Below are 18,684 nucleotides of genomic sequence, written 5' to 3'. Positions count from 1 at the left end.
CCCAGGGAGCAGAGGGCCTCAGCTGAGCTCCGGTTAGGCAGCTTCTGATCTCTCCACCCCTTTCTACAGTTCCCACCCTAAGTTTCAGTTTCCTTCAGGGAGGGCCTGTTCCCAGAAATCACGTGATCTGAGTTGCAATGTAACCGGTTGCCACCAGGGGAAGCAGCCCGCAGAGAATCTCACTGTCAGAATTCCAGAGAGCAGAGGAGGCCCCCAAACCACCTGCCAGGCTCCTTCCCCTCCCTCAGAGAATCCTTACTTGTATCTGGCCTTCCCTGCGATGTTGCTGCTTCCCCAGGAAGCCAGTTTCCTTGAGTCTGGCCTGCAGTGTACACCTGGATCGCAGTGTACACCTGTGCATCTGTGTTTCTGTACAGTGCCAGCCTGATGCACATTGGGTGACCTCAGATACCAGCCAAATTGGATGAAAACAAGAAGGGAGGCAGAGGGAAGACCAGGCCAGGAGGCTGGATGGGAGGGCTCCCTTGCCTATCTATGGTGTCAGTTTCTTCCTGGCCCTGTGTCCAGGGCAGGTCAGATGATAGACTGCAGGGGGGCCCCCTCAGCAAAATTCTCTCCACCCCCTTTCCCCTGGTTCCCCTAGATAATGGGGCCAGGAAGAAGGACCACCAAGAAGCCTGGGCGGTAAGATGCCTCTTTATTGGTGCTGGAGCTGTTCCTGAGGGAGCTGGGCCTTGGGACCCAGGCTAGGATCCTTGCCTTCAGCTACTTCCTCCTGCGGGGGATACTCTGTCCCAAGGGTACCTCTTCCATCAGCTTCTGTAAAGAGAGAACAAGGATAATGATAATGGAGGCCCCGAGCTCAGAAACAGGACAGGACCGGTGATTTCTGGAGGGTGGTGTCAGGGGTAAAAGGCTGCGTGAAGGCTTTACCTGTAACAAGCGGGCTTGGTAAGCAGGAAGATCCTCTCCAGCCACAGGCTGGGGGTGCACGTGCAGGTAGCGCTCGGTGGCCGTTTCCAACTCCTCCACCTTGTATAAGGTTGCTGGGTCTAACGAGTGGGCGTTGATGAGGCTCACAAGATACTCTTTGTAGTGTGCCCTGGCAAGATGAGAGAGCAGACGGTTTGCCTTCTGTTGGCTAATATGAGTGTGCATCACACTTGCTACGCACTGGCATCCGCAGACAGACGAGACTGCCTGTTGTACTTGTTAGCAGCACCAACCCATGCATGCTGCCTCCACCACCCTCCCGTGCCCTTACCCAGAGATCCCTCTCCCTCCCACTTTTTGCAGGAGGCACTGCTCCCAGAGATCCCATTTTACTGCCCAGACATATCCTCACCACTCCTCTCCCCATCCCAACACCATGCTCCACCCCATGCCCTGCCTGACACTTACTGGCAGAGACCGGCATAGCCAGGTGGAGTTTCCTTGCCACAGGCTTCATCCTTGAACCCATCAGGAACCTCTTTCTGCTCCATCACTCGGCAGCCACCTAAGGGTAAGGAAAAGAACCCTTTGTTAAGATGCCGCCAAACACAAGCCCCCGGAGAATTGGAATATCTATGCAGCATCGGGAGGTAGCCTCCAGAGAAGAGTCTGAGCACAAAGTCTTCTGGGGGAAAGGGGTAACTGGTGATTCCCCGCTCTACCAGGGGAGGGGTAACTGGTATGCCATCAGCAGCAGACTAACTAAGGCAAAGACCTTAATCTCCCTACTTTTATCCAAGCTGGCTTTGGTCCATAATCACATACTCCTTGGAGACAGCCTTCTTGGTTATTATTTAGCTCTAAAATACTGGTTAACGTAAGCTTGTGAAGGTCTTTCCTTTAACTAGGGTAGGTTAGAACCTTATATAATACCTATCTGTTGCCCTCCTGGAACCTAATGCAGTACCCTACAACTAGCAGGTATCATTAGATACTGATAAGCTGGACATGGTGGCACATGCCTGTAATCCTAGTACTTTGGAGGCTGAGATGAGAGGTTTGAGGATATAGCCTCAGCAAGTAGTGAGATGAGCAGCAACCCAGGGAGACCCTGCCTGTTTCAAAACAAAAAGTAAAAAGGGAGCTGGGCATGGTGGCGCACGCTTGTAATCCCAGCATTTGGGAAGCTGAGATCGGAGGATCGCAGTTCGTGGACAGTACCAGCTACTTAGTGAGGCCCTCTGCCAACTTAGAGAAACCGTTTCAAAATAAATAGGACAGGGGTATAGCTCAGAGGTCAAATGCCCCTGGGTTCCATTTCTAGACCCACCCACACACACAAAAAAAGTAAAAAGGGCTGGGAGGGTGGCGTGGAGGTAGTATACCCCCAGGTTCAATTCCCAGTACCACCCCCCACACACACACACACTCACTCACTCACTCACTGATGGAGTTACTTAATGAATAATAATCATTTGAGAATATAAGAAAACACTTAGCACTAAAGACCAGGTGCTTTAATGATTTTTTTTTTTTTTTTTTTTTTTTTTTGGTGGTACTGGGGGTGGAACCCAGAGGCTTTCTACCTCTGGGCTATACTCCCAGACCTATTTTCTATTTTATTTGGAAACAGGGTCTCACTAAGTTACTGAGAGCCTCACCAAGTAGCTGAGGCTGGCTTCGAACCTGTGCGATCCTCCCGTCTCAGCCTCCCAAGCGCGGGGATTACAAGCGTGCGCCACCACGCCCGGCTTTTTTTTTTTTTTTTTTTGGTGGTACTGGGGATGGTACCCAGGGGTATTCTACCTCTGAGATACAATCCTAGCCTTATTTTTATTCTTTATTTTTTTATTTTTTGGTGTGTGTGTGTGTGTGTGTGTGTGTGTGTGTGTGTATTTTACTGGGAGTGGAACCCAGGGCTTTTCTATCTCCAGACTATACTCCCAGACCTATTTTCTATTTTATTTGGAAACAGAATCTCATTAAGTTGCTGAGAGCCTAAGTAGCTGAGGCTGGCTTTGAACCTGTGCGATCCTCCTGTCTCAACCTCTCAAGTGCTGGGATTACAAGCGTGCGCCAACACTCCCAGCTTATTCTTTATTTTTGAAACAGGGTCTCACTGAGTTGCAAAGGGCCTAAGTAGCTGAGGCTGTCCTCAAACCATGATCCTCCTGTCTTAGCCTCCCAATGCTGGGATTACAAGTGTGTGCCACCACATTCGGCTAATGATGTCTTATGTAAAATAACCTTAGCCACACAGTGGTTATTAGTATTTTCATTTTATAGTGGAAGAAATAAGACCTGAGAAGGTAAATAAACTTGCTAAGGGTGCACAAGTGATCCCAGACCCAACCGCTCCTCTGCCAGCCACCTGTGGGAGCCCAGCACCACATCTCCCTTTCTCGGAGACGTTTCCTGGTACTCACCTCCGGGGGCTGTGCGGGCCCCAGCTGGAGGCTCTGTATTGAACATGATATTATTGTCCTGAGGGAACAGAGAAGGTGGGTGTTATACCCCCTGATGCCAGCCACTGTTGCAGTTCCTAGCAGAGATGCTTTACATTCTTGCCCACCCTAGACCTTGCCTCCTTTTCCTGGGCAACATTAAACCCAGCTGGGCTGGCCATCTCTGACCTGCAGCAGTTTCTGGAGCCGAACAGCAGTCCAATCCCGAAGGTAAAAGAGGCAGTCTCGAGGGTGGTGGCCATGCAGGGACTTTTTCACCCTGCAGTTAGGGTCCGGACATTTCTGGTGGAAACCCAGACGGGAGAGAGGAAGTTGGAGACTGTTGGGGGTCCTGGGCTCTCGGGGATCCCTTTGTAAGGGGCACAGGGGTGGGGATGGGGATAGAGACATTTGAGCGTCCGGAACAAGCCGAGGGGAGGGAAGAAACAGAGGTGCTTTACATCTTACTGACTGCCTCTTCTCTCCCCTGCCTGCTCCTTAATGGCCTCCTCCCTTGAACCCAATGAAAGCCCCTCCCCACTCTGGGCTCACATTTTTGGCGTAGAAGGTGTTGTAGCAGCCACTGCAGAACTGGTGGCGGCACTGGGTGCAGTGAAAGTGCATGCAGCCTCCTCGGGCCAGTGCGTACGAGAACTTGCACTTGGGGCAGTCTGTAAGGGACACGCGGTCAGGGCTGGAGCTGCCACGGCAGCCCCGGGCCCTCAAGACAGGTGCCGCTAATGATGGACTCACAGTGTCAACGCCACTGGCCTTACCAATGCCATTTTCCTGAAGATACATCGCCAGGCCCTGGGCCTGGTATTCTGGATCATTGGTGCGTTTCCAGTTCTGAAAATCCTCGCAGCTCCGTCCTCGGTGCTGCTCCTCCCACTGCCAGAAGGAAAGCAGGCTGAGCACGGATGCTCTATCCCATCCCTACCCCTTCTTCCTGGCCCCTCCACTCAATTCCAGTGGTCCTCAACGTAGCAGATACTGATGCTGTCCACCATTTGCTCACATCCTAAAACTGAGGGGCTCTCTTGTTTCCATTTCCTAGTACTACCTCATCTCACTCCCAAGTCTTGTTTTCATCATGCAAACCTACCTCAACTCTGTCCCTTTTATCTTCTTTTTCTGTGCTACTGATGGTTGAACCCAGGGGCATTCTACCTCCGAGCTACACCCCCAGCCCTGTTTTTTATTCTTTATTTTGAAACAGGGTCTCATTAAGTTGCAGAGGGCCTCACTAAGTAGCTGAGGCTGGCCGCAACCTGTGATCATCTTGTCTCAGCCTCCCACGTACTGGGATTATAAGCCACTGGCATTCTACCTTTGAGCCACACCCCTAGCCCTATTTTATTTTAATTTATTTATATGTATAATATATGATAATATAATATACAAATGTATATGTGTATGTTATGGCAGTACTCTGGATTGAACCAAGGGCCATTCTAACTCTAAGCTACACCCCAGCCCTATTTTATTTTTTTGCGGTACTGAGGATGGAATCCAGGGGCATTCTATCTCCAAGCTCCAAGCTGTACCCCTGGCCCTATTTTTTTAATTCTTTTTTTTTTTGTGTGTGTGTGGGTCTGGGGATGGAACCCAGAAGCATTCTACTTCCGAGCTACACCCCCTGCCCTAGTTTTTATTCTTTATTTTGAAACTGGGTCTCACTGAATTGTAGAGGACCTCACTAAGTAGCTGAGGCTGTCCGCAAACCGCAATCCTCTGGTCTCAGCCTCCTGAATGCTGGGATTACAAGCGTGCACCACCATGCCTGACTATTTATTCAATATTTTTGTTTAAACTTTTTTTTTTTTTTTTTTTGTGGTACTGGGGGTGGAACCCAGAGGCTTTCTACCTCCAAGCTATACTCCCAGACCCATTTTATATTTTATTTGGAAACAGGGTCTCACTAAGTTGCTGAGAGCCTCACTAAGTACCTGAGGCTGGCTTCAAACCTGCATGATCCTCCTGTCTCAGCCTCCCAAGCACAGGGATTACAAGCGTGCGCCACCATGCCCGGCTCTTATTCGTTACTTTTGAAACAGGGTCTCACTGAGTTGTGAAGGGTCTAAGTAGCTGAGGCTGTCTACAAACTGTGATCCTCCTGTCTCAGCCTCCCAAATGCTGGGATTATGAGTGTGTGCCACCACACCTGGCCCTATTTTATTATTTATTTATTTATTTATTTAATTTGGTGGTACTGGGGTTCCTGGAAACCCTTCTACTTCCGAGCTACACTCCCAGACCTATTTTATACTTTTTTTTTTTTTGGAAAGAGGGTCTCTTAAGCCAGCATGGCTGGCTTCGAACCTGCACAATCCTCCTGTCTCTGCCTCCCAAGCACGGGGATTGCAAGCGTGTGCCATCACACCTGGCTACCCCCAGCTCTATTTTATTTTTCTTTGTGGTTCTGGGGATGGAATCCAGAGGCATTCTACCTTAGTGTTACATCCCCAGCCCAATTTTATTTCTTATTTGGAAACAAGGTCTCAAGTAATGAAAGTCTCATTACTTGCCACGGCTGTCCTCGAACCTGCAATCCTGTCTCAGCCTTCCAAGTACTGGAATTAGGGGCATGTGCCAGCACACCTGGCTCATGTTCCTAATCTGTATCTCAGATTCCTACTGGTTTTCTCCATAAAACATGTGCCTATGTATAATTTTTTCCTCCTCCTTTTAATTTTCTTCCTTCCTCCTTCCCTTCCTTCTTCCTTTTCTTCTTTCTCCCTCTCTCCTTCCCTTCCCTTTTGCCCTTTCTACATGTGCCTGTTCTCTTCCTCTTTGAGCTCAGAACACATCTCTGCTGCCTTTCAATTCATTCCCTGAGTCTAACATAGTGCCTGGCAGCAGCTCAGCAAGGTATCTGTAAAAGGCTGAATGTGACTCACCTGGCGCTTGCAGCGCACACAGAAGGTCTGGTTACACTGTGGACATGTCGCCTCCAACTGCTCACGCTCATATATGAAGCCGAAGGAGCACTGAGTGCAAGAGCACAGAGCCATCAGAGGACTGACCTGGTATCACCCATGCCCACCCACGGCCAGCTTTTCTGGTCAGTCCACTCACCTGCGCACACCACAAGAACTTGGGGTCCCGCATCAGCACAGCCTCGGTCAGTTTCTTATGGAACAGTGCATAAGCATCTGGCTCTAGGCTGTCTCGGAGCTGGGGACAGAATGCACAGGCAGTGAGTTGGTAGGGTTCCTGTTCAAAATCTAGGACATCTGAGCCCCAGGGCTCCAGTACCTGGATGTCAAGGGTGGAGAAGTAGCTGAGTAACTGTGTGTCGTCCGTGAGGTCAGGGCGGCCACAGGCAGGGCACACCATGTCTGTGATGTGCTTTTCCTTCAAAGCAATGGTGAAGTGTTGGTGGAAGCACTCGGGACAGATGGTGCACTCGCAGGAAATCAGGGCCTGCATCTAGACAGAGGGGAAGGGAAGAGGTCAGAAGACACAGCCTCCAGCCCGGGGAAGGGGCAGGAGCCAGATGTCTGCCAAGAAAGCATGGTCTAATGAAATGGGCAAGGGTAGCAAACTGCAAGTGGCAGGCAGGCAACCCAACAATCCAAAGGTCTGAAGATAGCTGGGTGGAGGAAAACAAAAGATGTTGAGATCTAAAGTAAATGTGCTGGATATGGTGGTATACACTTGTAATCCCAGTACTTGGGAGGCTGAGACAGGAGGATCGCAGGTTTGAGACCAGCCTCAGTAACTCAGTGAGACTCTTAGCAACCAACCAAGTGAGACCTTATTTCAAGACAAAGAATATTTTAAAAAAAGGGCTGGGGGGTAGCTCAGAGGCAGAATGCCCTTGGGCTCAATCCCCAGAACCACAAAAATAACTGAATGAATAAACAAACAAATAAAGTAAATGCAAGAATTTCTCTAAAGGCATTTTTTTTTTTCCGGGTCTGGGGATGGAACCCAGGGGCATTCGACCTCCAAGCTACACCCCTGCCCTATTTTTTATTCATTTTTGAAACCGGGTCTCACTGAGTTGCACAGGGCCTCACCAAGTAGTAGCTGAGGCTGTCCACAAACTGGTCCTCATATCTCCCAAATGCTGGGATTACAAGTGTGTGCCACCATGCCCGGCTTCTAAAGGCATTTATATTGGAATAATTAAAAGCACGTATACAAATCACATCCTTGAAATGACAACACTATTGAGATGGCTACCAGGAGACTGAGGATGCTCACGACTCTAGGGGTCCCATAAATTGGCTCCTTTGTGGCCACTTAACAATCTGCATCTTGATTATAGTGGTGGTTATATGAATTTATGTATGAGATAAACTTGTGTAGAACTACACACACATCCTTTTAAACAACAAGATCTGTAGTACAGTGAATATTGTATATTTCTTCTTTGTTTTTGTGGTGCTAGGGACTAAACCCAGGGTCACTCTATCTTCTACCACAGTCCTTTTGGTTTATTTTGAGATAGGATCTTGTGAACTTACCCAGAGTGGCCTTGAATTTGTGATCCCCTGCCTCAGCCTCCCAAGTCAGTGGGGTTACAAGTGTGTGCCATCATGCCTGCCTTCTTTCTTGGTCTTGGTATTACACTATAATTATATAAAATTTCACCACTAGGAGAAGGTAGATGAAGAATCCATAGGATTCTATATACTACTGGAACTTCTTGTAAAAACAAAACAAAATATATGAGAGCTAGACAAACTAAACCGCACTGTATCTGCCCAAAGATCTGCTGCTTCTACCTAGATTAAGTAGGAACTCAGGAGATATAAGGGACTGTTCCAACCAACTGGATATTTTGGTGATATTAAAGAATTACTGGGCCAGGCATAGTGGCGCATACCTATAATCCCGATACTTGGGAAGCTGAGACAGGGATAGCAGGTTCAAAGTTAACCTCGGCAACTTAATGAGACTCTTTATTTTGAAACAGGGTCTCACTGAATTGCAAAGGGCCTCACTAAGGAGCTGAAGGTGTCCGTGAACTGTGAGCCTCTTGTCTCAGCCTCCCATATACTGGGATTACAAGTGTGCGCCACAAGCCCAGCACCCTCAGCAAAAATTAAAGCCAGATGAGGTGAGGTGCCATGTGCCTATAATCCCAAGATAATCAGGAGGCTGAGATAGAAGGATTGCAAATTCGAGTCAAGCCTGGGCAATTTAGCAAGACCCTGTCTCAAAGTAAAAAATATTTTTTTGTTGTACTGGGGATTGAAGAAGGAGCTAAACTGCCAGCCCACTTTTTATCCTTTATTTTGAAACAGAGTCTCACTAAGTTGTGGAGGGCCTAAGTAGCTGAGGCTGGCTACAAACCTGTGATCCTATTTCAGCTTCCCAAGTACTGGGATTAAAACCATGTACCACCACACCCAGCTTGCTATTATTTGCCTTTTTTTTTTTTTTTTTTTGGTGGTGGTACTAGGCAATCTACCTTTGAGATAAACCCTTAGCCTTATTTTATTATTTTATTTTCAAAGAGGGTTTCACTAAATTGTGGAGCGCCTCACTAAGTTGCCGCGGCTGGCTGCGAAACTGGGATTCTCCTGTCTCAGCCTTCCAAGTAGTGGGATTACAGGCATATACCACCATGCCCAGCTTTGAATTTATTTTATTTTATTATTATTCTTTTTTTGGTGGTACTGGGGTTCCTGGAAGCCCTTCTACCTCCGGGCTACACTCCCAGACCTATTTTTATATTTTTATTTGGAAACAGGGTCTCCTAAGCCAGCGCGCGCAGCTGGCTTCGAACCTGCGCGATCCTCCTGTCTCTGCCTCCCAAGCACGGGGATTACAAGCATGCGCCACCACGCCTGGCCTGAATTTTTTTTGAACATGTATAGTACCGGAGATTAAATCTAGCATTCTACTTACGAACTATATTCCTAGACAAGCAAACACACACATATATACACTTCTTCTTCTTCTTCTTCTTTTTTTTTGTGGTACTAGGGATGGAACCTCAGGGCATTCTACATCTGAGCTACAACCCCAGTCCTATTTTTTTCTTTATTTTGAAACAGGGTCTCATTGAATTGCAAAGGGCCTCACTAAGTAGCTGAGGCTGGTCACGGACCATGATCCTCCTGTCTCAGCCTCCCAAATGCTGAGATTACAAGTGTGTGCCACCAACACCCAGCTCACACACATGTATTTCAAAAACATTGGTCTAGTTGGGTGTGGTGGCGCACGCTTATAATCCCCGCGCTTGGGAGGCGGAGACAGAAGGATCACACAGGTTCGAAGCCAGCCCCGCTGGCTTAAGAGACCCTGTTTCAAAAAAAAAAAAGTAAGCCGGGCATGGTGGCGCACGCTTGTAATCCCAGCATTCGGGAGGCTGAGACTGGAGGATCGCGGTTCGCGGACAGCCTCTGCTACTTAGTGAGGCCCTCTGCAACTTAGTGAGACCCCGTTTCAAAATAAAGAATAAAAAATAGAGCAGGGGATGTAGCTTGGAAGTCAAATGCCTCTGGGTTCCATCCCCAGACCCGCCAAAAAAAAAAAAAAAAGTATAAAAATAGGTCTGGGAGCATAGCCAAGAGGTAGAAGGGCTTCCAGGAACCCCAGTACCACCAAAACAAAACAAAACAAAACATTGGTCTGGAACCTGCCATCTTCCTGTCTCAGCCTCCCAAATACTGGGATTATGTTTTGATCTTTAGGGTCCCTGCAAAGGTTCATGTGATAAAGGCTTGCTCCTCAGGGTGGTGCTATTTGAAGATGGTAGAGCCTTCAGGAATTGGGGTTTAATGGGAGATCTTCAAATCATTACAAGGGTGGCCTTGAAGAGGGTTGTGGGACTTCTCTTCAGCATTCTGGGCATGAGGTAAGTGGTTTTTCTTTCTTTTTTTTCTTTTTTTTTTTTTTTTTTTTGCGGAACTGGGGATAAAACCCAGGGGCATTCTACCTCCGAGCTACACCCCCAGCTCTATTTTTTATTCTTTATTATTATTATTATTATTATTATTATTATTTTTTTTTTTTTTTTGGTGGTACTGGGGTTCCTGGAAGCCCTTCTTCCTCCGGGCTACACTCCCAGACCTCTTTTTATATTTTTTTTATATTTGGAAACAGGGTCTCCTAAGCCAGCGCGCGCGGCTGGCTTCGAACCTGCACGATCCTCCTGTCTCTGCCTCCCAAGCGCGGGAATTACAAGGGTGCGCCACCACGCCCGGCTTATTCTTTATTTTGAAACAGGGTCTCACTGAGTTGCAAAGGGCCTAAGTAGCTGAGGCTGTCTGCAAACTGCGATTCTCCTTGTTTTAGCTTCCCAAATGCTAGAATTACAAGCGTGCACCACTACACCTAGCTAGGTAAGTGGTTTTTCTCCACCACACACTACCACCATGATGTACCACCATAGGCCCAAATTAATAGGTCAACTGATCATGAACTGAAGCTTCTAAAACTGTGAGCTATAATAAACTTTTCTTTTTTCTTTCTTTCTTTTTTTTTTTTTTTGTGGTACTGGGGTTCCTGGAAGCCCTTCTACCTCCGGGCTACACTCCCAGACCTATTTTATACTTTTTTATTTTTGAAAACAGGGTCTCCTAAGCCAGCACGTCTGGCTTTGAACTTGTGCGATCCTCCTGTCTCTGTCTCCCAAGCGCGGGGATTACAAGCGTGCGCCACCACGCCCAGCTATAAACTTTTCTTTTTATAAGTTGATTACCTCAGACTTATTATAGGAATGGAAAGCTAACAATACAATATTTGAAAGTTCCCATAATAAAACATTTTTTTTTCTTTTTTGTGGTAGTAGGGATGGAACCCAGGGGCATTCTACCTCTGAGCTACATCCCCAGGCCTATCTTTTAGTCTTTTTATTTTTTATTTTATTTTTTTTAATTTTTTGGTGGTACTGGGGTTCCTGGAAACCCTACTACCTCTGGGGTACACTCCCAGACCTATTTTCATACTTTTTAAAAAAAATTTGGAAACAGGGTCTCTTAAGCCAGTGCGGCTGGCTTCGAACCCGTGTGATCCTCCTGTCTCCGCCTCCCAAGCGCGGGGATTACAAGCGTGCGCCACCACACCCGGCTAGTCTTTTTATTTTTTGAAACAGGCTCTCACTGATTTGCAAAGAGCTTCGCTATGTAGCTGAGGCTGTCCGCGAACCGCGATCCTCTGGTCTCTGCCTCCCGAATGTGTGCGCCACCACGCCCGGCATAATAAAACATTTTTTACAAGGAAGAAGGTAGCCTGCCCCTGCCCACCCCCTTTCTCAGAAGCCTTCAGGAGTACTGGGCAATAGAAGAGAAGAAGACAGGGCCAGACAGGGGCAAGGTGGGAAACAAAATAATTCTAAGACCAGATATAGTGGGGAGTGGCTTACCCGGTTGCGGGGCAGGGCCCAACCACACACGGCACATTCCTGGGCAAGCAAGCGGCGCAGGAAAGCCCGGTCCTGGCTATGCCTCACAGCTTCCACCACATCCAACAGCTCATAGTTTCTGGGTGTCTCCTGCAGCAGCGACAGCGCTAACTCTGCCCGGCCCCAGCTGGGGAGTGCGTGAACCGCCAGGAGTCGCCTGACCAGGCTCTGCAATGTGATTCAGGTGGAGGGAGGAGAAAATGTTAAAACCCCAGGGATCCTCCTACTGTCTTTCCTCTTGCCCCTCTAGGTGGGCCCTCGGGCGTCTTGCCTCCGCCCAGCACCTGCTTATCTGGTCCATCCCAGGACGGAGTGGGCTCAGGGCCGCTGTCCCAGAGGCGCTGGTGAAAGGGTTCCAGGCGCTGGCGCTGTAGCTCAGTCAGGGCCCGTGCCACATCACCCCCATGCTGGAACAATGCCTGAAGAGACCCTTCTTCAGGCCCAAAGCCCAGGGACCGAAGCTCCTGCACCTACAAATTGGGAGAAGACAACAGGTACAGGGGGAAAGCAAGGAAGCAGTGAGAGACTCTGAGAGTCCAACCTCATCCCACCTTCAGCACAGCTGATACCTTCCTCCTCCGGGTCCTCACACACTCCTCCACAGCTTCATCAAGGTTGCCATGACGATCCAGCCAGGCTTTCCGGGCTTCCTGGCAGGAAAAGGCACCCAGCTCTGGGTCCTTCTGTCCAGCCAGCTCAGCCACCATCTCTAGCACATAGGGCAGCTCTGAGCGCAACCACTGCAGGGGCACCTCGGTGCCTGAGTACTGAAGAGCTGAGAAGATCTCCTCTGGACATGCACCTGCGGCTTCTCCTTCCTAAGAAATAGTCACATCCAGAGCAAAGGCCCCTCAGGAGGGGCACCCTCCACCCACCCTCAGCCTGATCTAAGATGCTGACAGTGGCTAAGCTCTGATATACTGATCAAGTGACCGACTAGTGAATGCATAGCACAGTTAACTGTCACTTGAGAAGGGTTCAATAAAAGGAAGTTACCAACAATGACAAGTTTTATAAAAACTTCTATTAAATAAGCTACAGCATCTTCCTTCCCCCACCAGCCCAGCCCCACCCCATTCCAGGCACAGTCCTTACCCGGATCATGATCACTAGCCGGAGACCTTCCTCTCGCATCTTGTCTTGGCGCTGTTTCTCAGGGCTTCCACAGGAACTGAGCAGGGGGGCACTGAGACGTCGTGGGGGCCCAGGCTTTGGGAGTCCCTTTTCCAAAGAGCTGGCATGGGGCTGGGGGGCATGCTGTACTGGAATGGGGCTGTTGGTCCGGTTACACATAGCACATACCCAGCCAGGGCCCGAGTTGCAGAAGGTACAGTGAATACAGTCCCAGACTTGAGTCTGGGCAGAGGAGAGCAAAGTATCCCCCTGCTGGGAAGGTAGAGAAAATTATCCCATTGACTGAGTGGCTGAGATTAATGACAGAACTAGAGTTGAAGGAAACAGGGAATGGGGAAACAGAGAACGACCTGAGGTGACAGGTGCAAATAAAGAGCTGGAAAGACCAGGAAAAGGTTACCTGGAGGGACTCCACCACCAAGCTGGGAGGCTGGGCCAGCCGCGGTCGCTCGCATATGGCACAGAGTACAGCTGCTGCCTCATTCTCAAAGGTACAGCTCTGGCAGGCCCACTGACCCCGTGCAAGCTCAGGTTCTAGGCCCCCAGTTCCTTGGGGATCCTCATTCCCCAACACCTTACAGCCTCTGGGCCGATCGCAGGCCACACAGAGTACTGCCAAAGGCTCATTTAACATGGAACAAGCAGCACACTGCCAGGGAAGACAGGCACTTGCAGGATCAGGGGAAGAAAGAGAGCTATCTCCTAGGGCCAGCAGAGAGGCTGAGTGGGGCCGTGGTTGGGCTGAGGCAGATAAACTGGAAGAGAAAAGCAGACATGACCTGTGGAGTTGGAACCTGGTGATTCAGTCCCTCACCCCTATGCATCTCCCATTTCCTACGTAATGACAACTGGCTCTGGCCTTTGCACATGCTGTTCTGTCTGAACACTCCCACACCCATAGCTTGTTCAACATTTATATGACAGCTTTTAGCTCATTCCTTCCAGGTAGATATCCCTAACATAGGGCCTAACCCATGATTAAAATAATGCCAACTGATTGAGCTGATATTTTAGATCAGATTGGGTCCACCTACTACCTATCTGCATATCACAATAGCCTTTTTCTTTTTTTATTGTGGTACTGGGGATTGAAACCGAGGCATTCTACCTCCGAGCTGCACCCTCAGCTCTATTTTTTATTCTGTATTTTGTTTTTGTTTTGGTGGTGGTACTGGGGGTGGAACCCAGAGGCTTTCTACCTCTGGGCTATATTCCCAGACCTATTTTATATTTTATTTGGAAACAGGGTCTCACTAAGTGGCTGAGAGCCTCACTAAGTAGCTGAGGCTGGCTTCGAACCCGTGCGATCCTCCTGTCTCAGCCTCCCAAGCGCGGGGATTACAAGCGTGCGCCACCACGCCCGGCTTTATTCTGTAATTTGAAACAGGATCTTGCTGAGTTGCAAAGGGCCTTACTAAGAGCCGAGGCTGTCTGTGAACCACCACCCTCCTGTCTCAGCCTCCCAAATGCTGGGTTTACAGGCGTGCCCCACCACGCCTGGCACAATAGCCTATCTCATTCCCACTGTCGCTTGATGTATGTATGTCTGTAATCTCAAGGGCTGTGACTTGATGCTAGTCCTCTATTTAAACAGTCTTTTTATTTTCCCGCAGGTCTGGGGATGGAACCCAGAGGCATTGGACCTCCGATCTACACCCCCTGCCCTATTTTTTATTCTTTATTTTGAAACAGGGTCTCAAAATAAGTTATAGGGGGGCCTCATTAAGTAGCTGAGGCTGGCTGTGAACCAAAATCCTCAGGTCTCAGCCTCCCGAATGCTGGGATTGCAAGCATGCGCCATCATTCCTGGTTCTTACTAAACATACTTTAACACAGAACCTGGAACATGATATTCAATACTTAAATGACCTTAAGTTCTCTTAATTTTAATCCCACCAAGGACAGAAAGCCATTCACCTGGGGCTCATGTGGGTAGCCTGGAGGGCCGCAGACAGGGTCTGGCGGAGGTGATGAGCTCGGGATGGGTGTCCATGGTACAGGTGGTCACAGGTTGGGCACAACGTCTGCTTACAATCTGGACAGTGCAGTGTGCCTGGAGCAGAACCACAGAGAAAGCAAGGACTAGGAGTGGAGCCTGGAAAACAAGAGCAAAAAAATAAAAAACAGTTTTATTAAAAAGGCCAGGTGTAGTTGGGTGTGTTGGGGCACACCTACAATCCCAGTACTGGGGAGGCTGATGCAGAAGGAAAACAATTTAAGGATAGCCTCAGCAACACAGCAAGGCTCTGAGGAACCCAGTGATAGCCCATTTCAAAATAAAATATAAAAAGGGATGGAGAGAGCTGGACGTGGTGGCGCACGCTTGTAATCCCAGCATTTTGGAGGCTGAGACCGGAGGATTGTGGTTCACAGACAGCCTCAGCTATCTAGAGAGGCCCTTCGCAATTCAGTGAGACCCTGTTTCAAAAATAAAAAGACTAGTACCAAAAAGTTAAAAATTAAAAAGGGTTCAGGTTATAGCTAGGAGGTAGCATAAACTTAGAGTTAGAAGGCCCTGGGTTTAATCCCCAGTACAAAAAAAAAAAAAAGTTTATACCCACAGCCTGATTTTATTTCTTTTTTTGGAAACAGGGTCTACATAACTGAGAGCTTCACTAAATTGCCAAGGCTTTGAATCTGTGATCGCTGAATCTGAATTGCTGGCTTTGAACCTACAATTCTGAACCCGATCCTTATTTGGAAACAGGTTCTTACTAGGTTGCTGAAAATCTCACTAAGTTGCCAAGGCTTTGAACCTACAATAACTGAAGCTGAATAGCTGTTTTTGTTTTGTTTTGTTTTAATGTGGTACTGGAGATGGAACCCAGGGGCATTCTACCTCCAAACTACACCCCCAACCCTGTTTTTCATTATTTTGAAACAGGATCTCACTAAGTAGCTGTGGCTGGCTGTGAACCCACAATCCTCCTGTCTCAGCCTTCCAAGTACTGAGATTACAAGTATGTGCCACCATGCCCGATTCTTTCTTTCTTTCTTTTTTTTACCACCATGACCGGTTCTATCTATCTATGTATCTACCTACCTACCTACCTACCTATCTTTCTTTCTTTTCACAGTACTGGGGATTGAACCTAGGGGCATCTACCTCCAAGCTACACTCCAGCCCTATTTTTTTTTATCCTTTATTTATTTTGTGGTACTGGGGTTCCTGGAAGCCCTTCTACCTCCAGGCTACACTCCCAGACCTATTTTATACTTTCTTATGTGGAAACAGGGTCTCTTAAGCCAGAGAGGCTGGCTTTGAACCTGCGCAATCCTCCTGTCTCTGCCTCCCAAGCGCAGGGATTCCAAGCATGTGCCACCATGCCCGACATGATCCTTTATTTTGAAATAAGGTTTTACTAAGTTTGGGAGGGCCTCATTAAGTAGTTGAGGCTGGTCACAAACCTGTGATCCTCCTATCTCAGCCTTCCAAGTACTGTGATTACAAGTATATGCCACCAAGCCCAGCTCCGGTTCTTTATTTTGAAACAGGGTCTCAAGCTGCTACCACTAGCCTCAAATTTGATATTCTCCTGTCTTAGCCTCCCAAGTACTGGGAATACAGGCATGTGCCATCACACCAGACTAAGTAAATATATTATATACTATATAATATATATATTATATATGTGTATATGTGTGTGTGTGTGTGTGTGTGTGTGTGTATTTTTTTTTGGGGGGGGCAGGTCTGGGGATGTAACCCAAGGGCATTTGACCTCTGAGCTACACACCCTGCCCTACTTTTTATTCTTTATTTTGAAACAGGGTCTCACTAAGTTGCGGAGAGCCTAAGTAGCTGAGGTTGTCTGCGAACTGCTATCGTCTGGTCTCAGCATCCCAAATGCTGGGATTACAAGCGTGTGCCACCACGCCCGGCTTATAAATAATTTTAATCTCTAAATAAAACAGCAACAACAAAGATAACAAAGAATATGGATTGGGGAGGGATTCCAAATTTTATTTGGTTTATTCTACTACTGCCCCACACTTGGGACCAATAATACCTGGGACAGAGGGTGTGGTAAGGCAGCCAGGAGCAATCTCTCTCAGTAGGGGGTCAAACTCTGAAAGTTGCAGCATCTGAGGAAGAAATAGATAGGAATGGGCAAAGGTTTGGGGGCACAAGAGTCCTACAACCCCTGTTCCCGTTGTTCAACAGCACCCTTCCTGCCCTCCTTACATCATCTCCTATGTTGTCTTGGAGCAGTTGCTTCAGTGCCTTCGGTTGTGGGTGAGTACTCTGCAAATGAGATGAAAAAGAGTTCTCACCTAGAGCCCTGGAACAAGGCTCTCAGTCCTGGTTCCCTAACGGTCACAGGGAGTGATACAGGAACAGTACCTGGAGCTCTCAGACTGCTGTGGGGAGTTCTCAGACTAGGCCCATGGTTCAGCAGCATGGAGGACCTCAAACTACCTAAGTTAGGTGAGATTCCCCAGCCTGGTACTTAGGACTAGAGAAATATCTCACCTGCAGCAGCAAACTGAGCTCCGTCCGAAGCAGCAGCACTTCCAGTGTGACTGTAGCAACCTGTTGCTCATCTGGCTCCTCCTGCCCTTCGGGGAAGCTCAATCCATCTAGTCGCTCTTCTGTATAGCCATACAATCGCAGTACATCCCGGCCCCCCTGCCACACATTTGGAACCACAGGCTCACAGGTCCTGTTGGCAATAGGACTGGACCACTCCCCCCCTCCATCCATCATGGCTTTAGGCCCTTTCTAGCCAAACCTCAACCCAGATCTAGTTCCCTTTTCTCGTAAAGCCCAAAGGTCTCACCTGCACGGCATCCACCGTGCTACGAAAGACCGGGTTATTAAACTTGACTCCGCGCCAGTACCGGGGTCGCTGAGGGCTGAGGAGGTTGCGGCCATATTTCTCCAGGATGTTCAAGGCCGTGGACAGAGTGTTGAGGTAGTTATGGGGCTAGGAGCAGTCGGAGAGGAAAACTGTGAGCCCAGCCCCGACCTCAGAACCCAAGTAAGTCCCCTTTCCGAGCTGGGTTGGACGGGCCTGGCCTCACCTCCCCGTGGGCGTTACAGCGGATCAGGCGTGCGGCATCCAACTGCAGGTAGCGGGCGGCCGGCGGCAGCGAGGTAGCCAACAGTGGCTGAAGTTGCTCCAGGGAAAACGTCTGCCCAGAATCCCTTCTCAGGGCGCTCACCAGCTCCTCGCGGGCCGCCAGGAAGGCTCGCTCCTCCTCCCCCGTCATCCCGCGACAGGAGTCAGCCCAGCCTCGCAGCCCGCCAGGACCCGGCAAAGGCTCTGCACGGCCCGAGAGCCACCTCTCCGGGACGCCTGACCTCGGGCTTGGCGGCCTGGCAGCCGCCAGGGGCCACTCAGGCCACGGTCAGCCTCCAGCCCCCGGCCCAGAGCCAGGCTTAGCCGGGAACAGGAAGTAGTGGGAAAGAGGGCGGGACTGCGACGCGTCAGAGGAAGGGGAGGGGCTTAAGGTTAAGAAATGGGAGGACAGGAAGGCAGGGGGCGTGTCCAAGACGAAAGGCCAGGTTCCAGCCAATGAGGAACCAACAATCCCTGGCTCCTCCCTCAGCGTCTCCAGCAGCTTTCGCCAATTCACAAGCCTTTCCCCGCCTTCCTCCAGGCCGGCTCCGCCCCTTCCGGGTAGACCGAAGCGTGGGGTTAAACTATTTCTTTCAAAGCCTTCCTTCCTCTATCTCGACCGCTCGAGTCCCCACCGCGGAGGTCCCATCCTGGCCAGGGCCGGACTCTAACCTGCCCTAGCCCGGCTCCAGGGAGTCCCGCCCCTCTGTCTGTCCTCCAGGCAAGGCGTCCTCCCTGGGGAAGCCCGCACGCCTGCTCTGCAGCGCATCTTGCTATCACTTCTCCG

The 18,684-nt window shown here is 49.3% G+C and overlaps 1 protein-coding gene across 1 annotated transcript; it reads right to left on the bottom strand.

Annotated features, from left to right (window-relative positions):
- Positions 1-726: 726 nt before the first annotated feature.
- On the bottom strand, positions 727-18,048 carry RNF31 (ring finger protein 31; the record flags this gene model as incomplete). Its single annotated transcript, XM_080706840.1, has 21 exons — positions 727-780; positions 895-1,063; positions 1,363-1,459; positions 3,321-3,378; positions 3,528-3,641; positions 3,891-4,009; positions 4,115-4,229; positions 6,239-6,328; positions 6,417-6,515; positions 6,597-6,770; positions 11,665-11,871; positions 11,988-12,173; positions 12,273-12,521; positions 12,799-13,089; positions 13,238-13,592; positions 14,755-14,932; positions 16,845-16,920; positions 17,021-17,080; positions 17,309-17,464; positions 17,616-17,762; positions 17,860-18,048. The coding sequence occupies 21 exons, from the start codon at positions 18,046-18,048 to the stop codon at positions 727-729; spliced, it is 3,183 nt and encodes a 1,060-aa protein (XP_080562966.1).
- Positions 18,049-18,684: the final 636 nt, after the last annotated feature.

This window comes from Muscardinus avellanarius (assembly GCF_963383645.1).
Source record: "Muscardinus avellanarius genome assembly, chromosome: 12".
Lineage (NCBI taxonomy): Eukaryota > Metazoa > Chordata > Mammalia > Rodentia > Gliridae > Muscardinus > Muscardinus avellanarius.
Note: the sequence above shows the minus strand (reverse complement) of the source record. Positions and strands in the feature narration are given on the sequence as shown.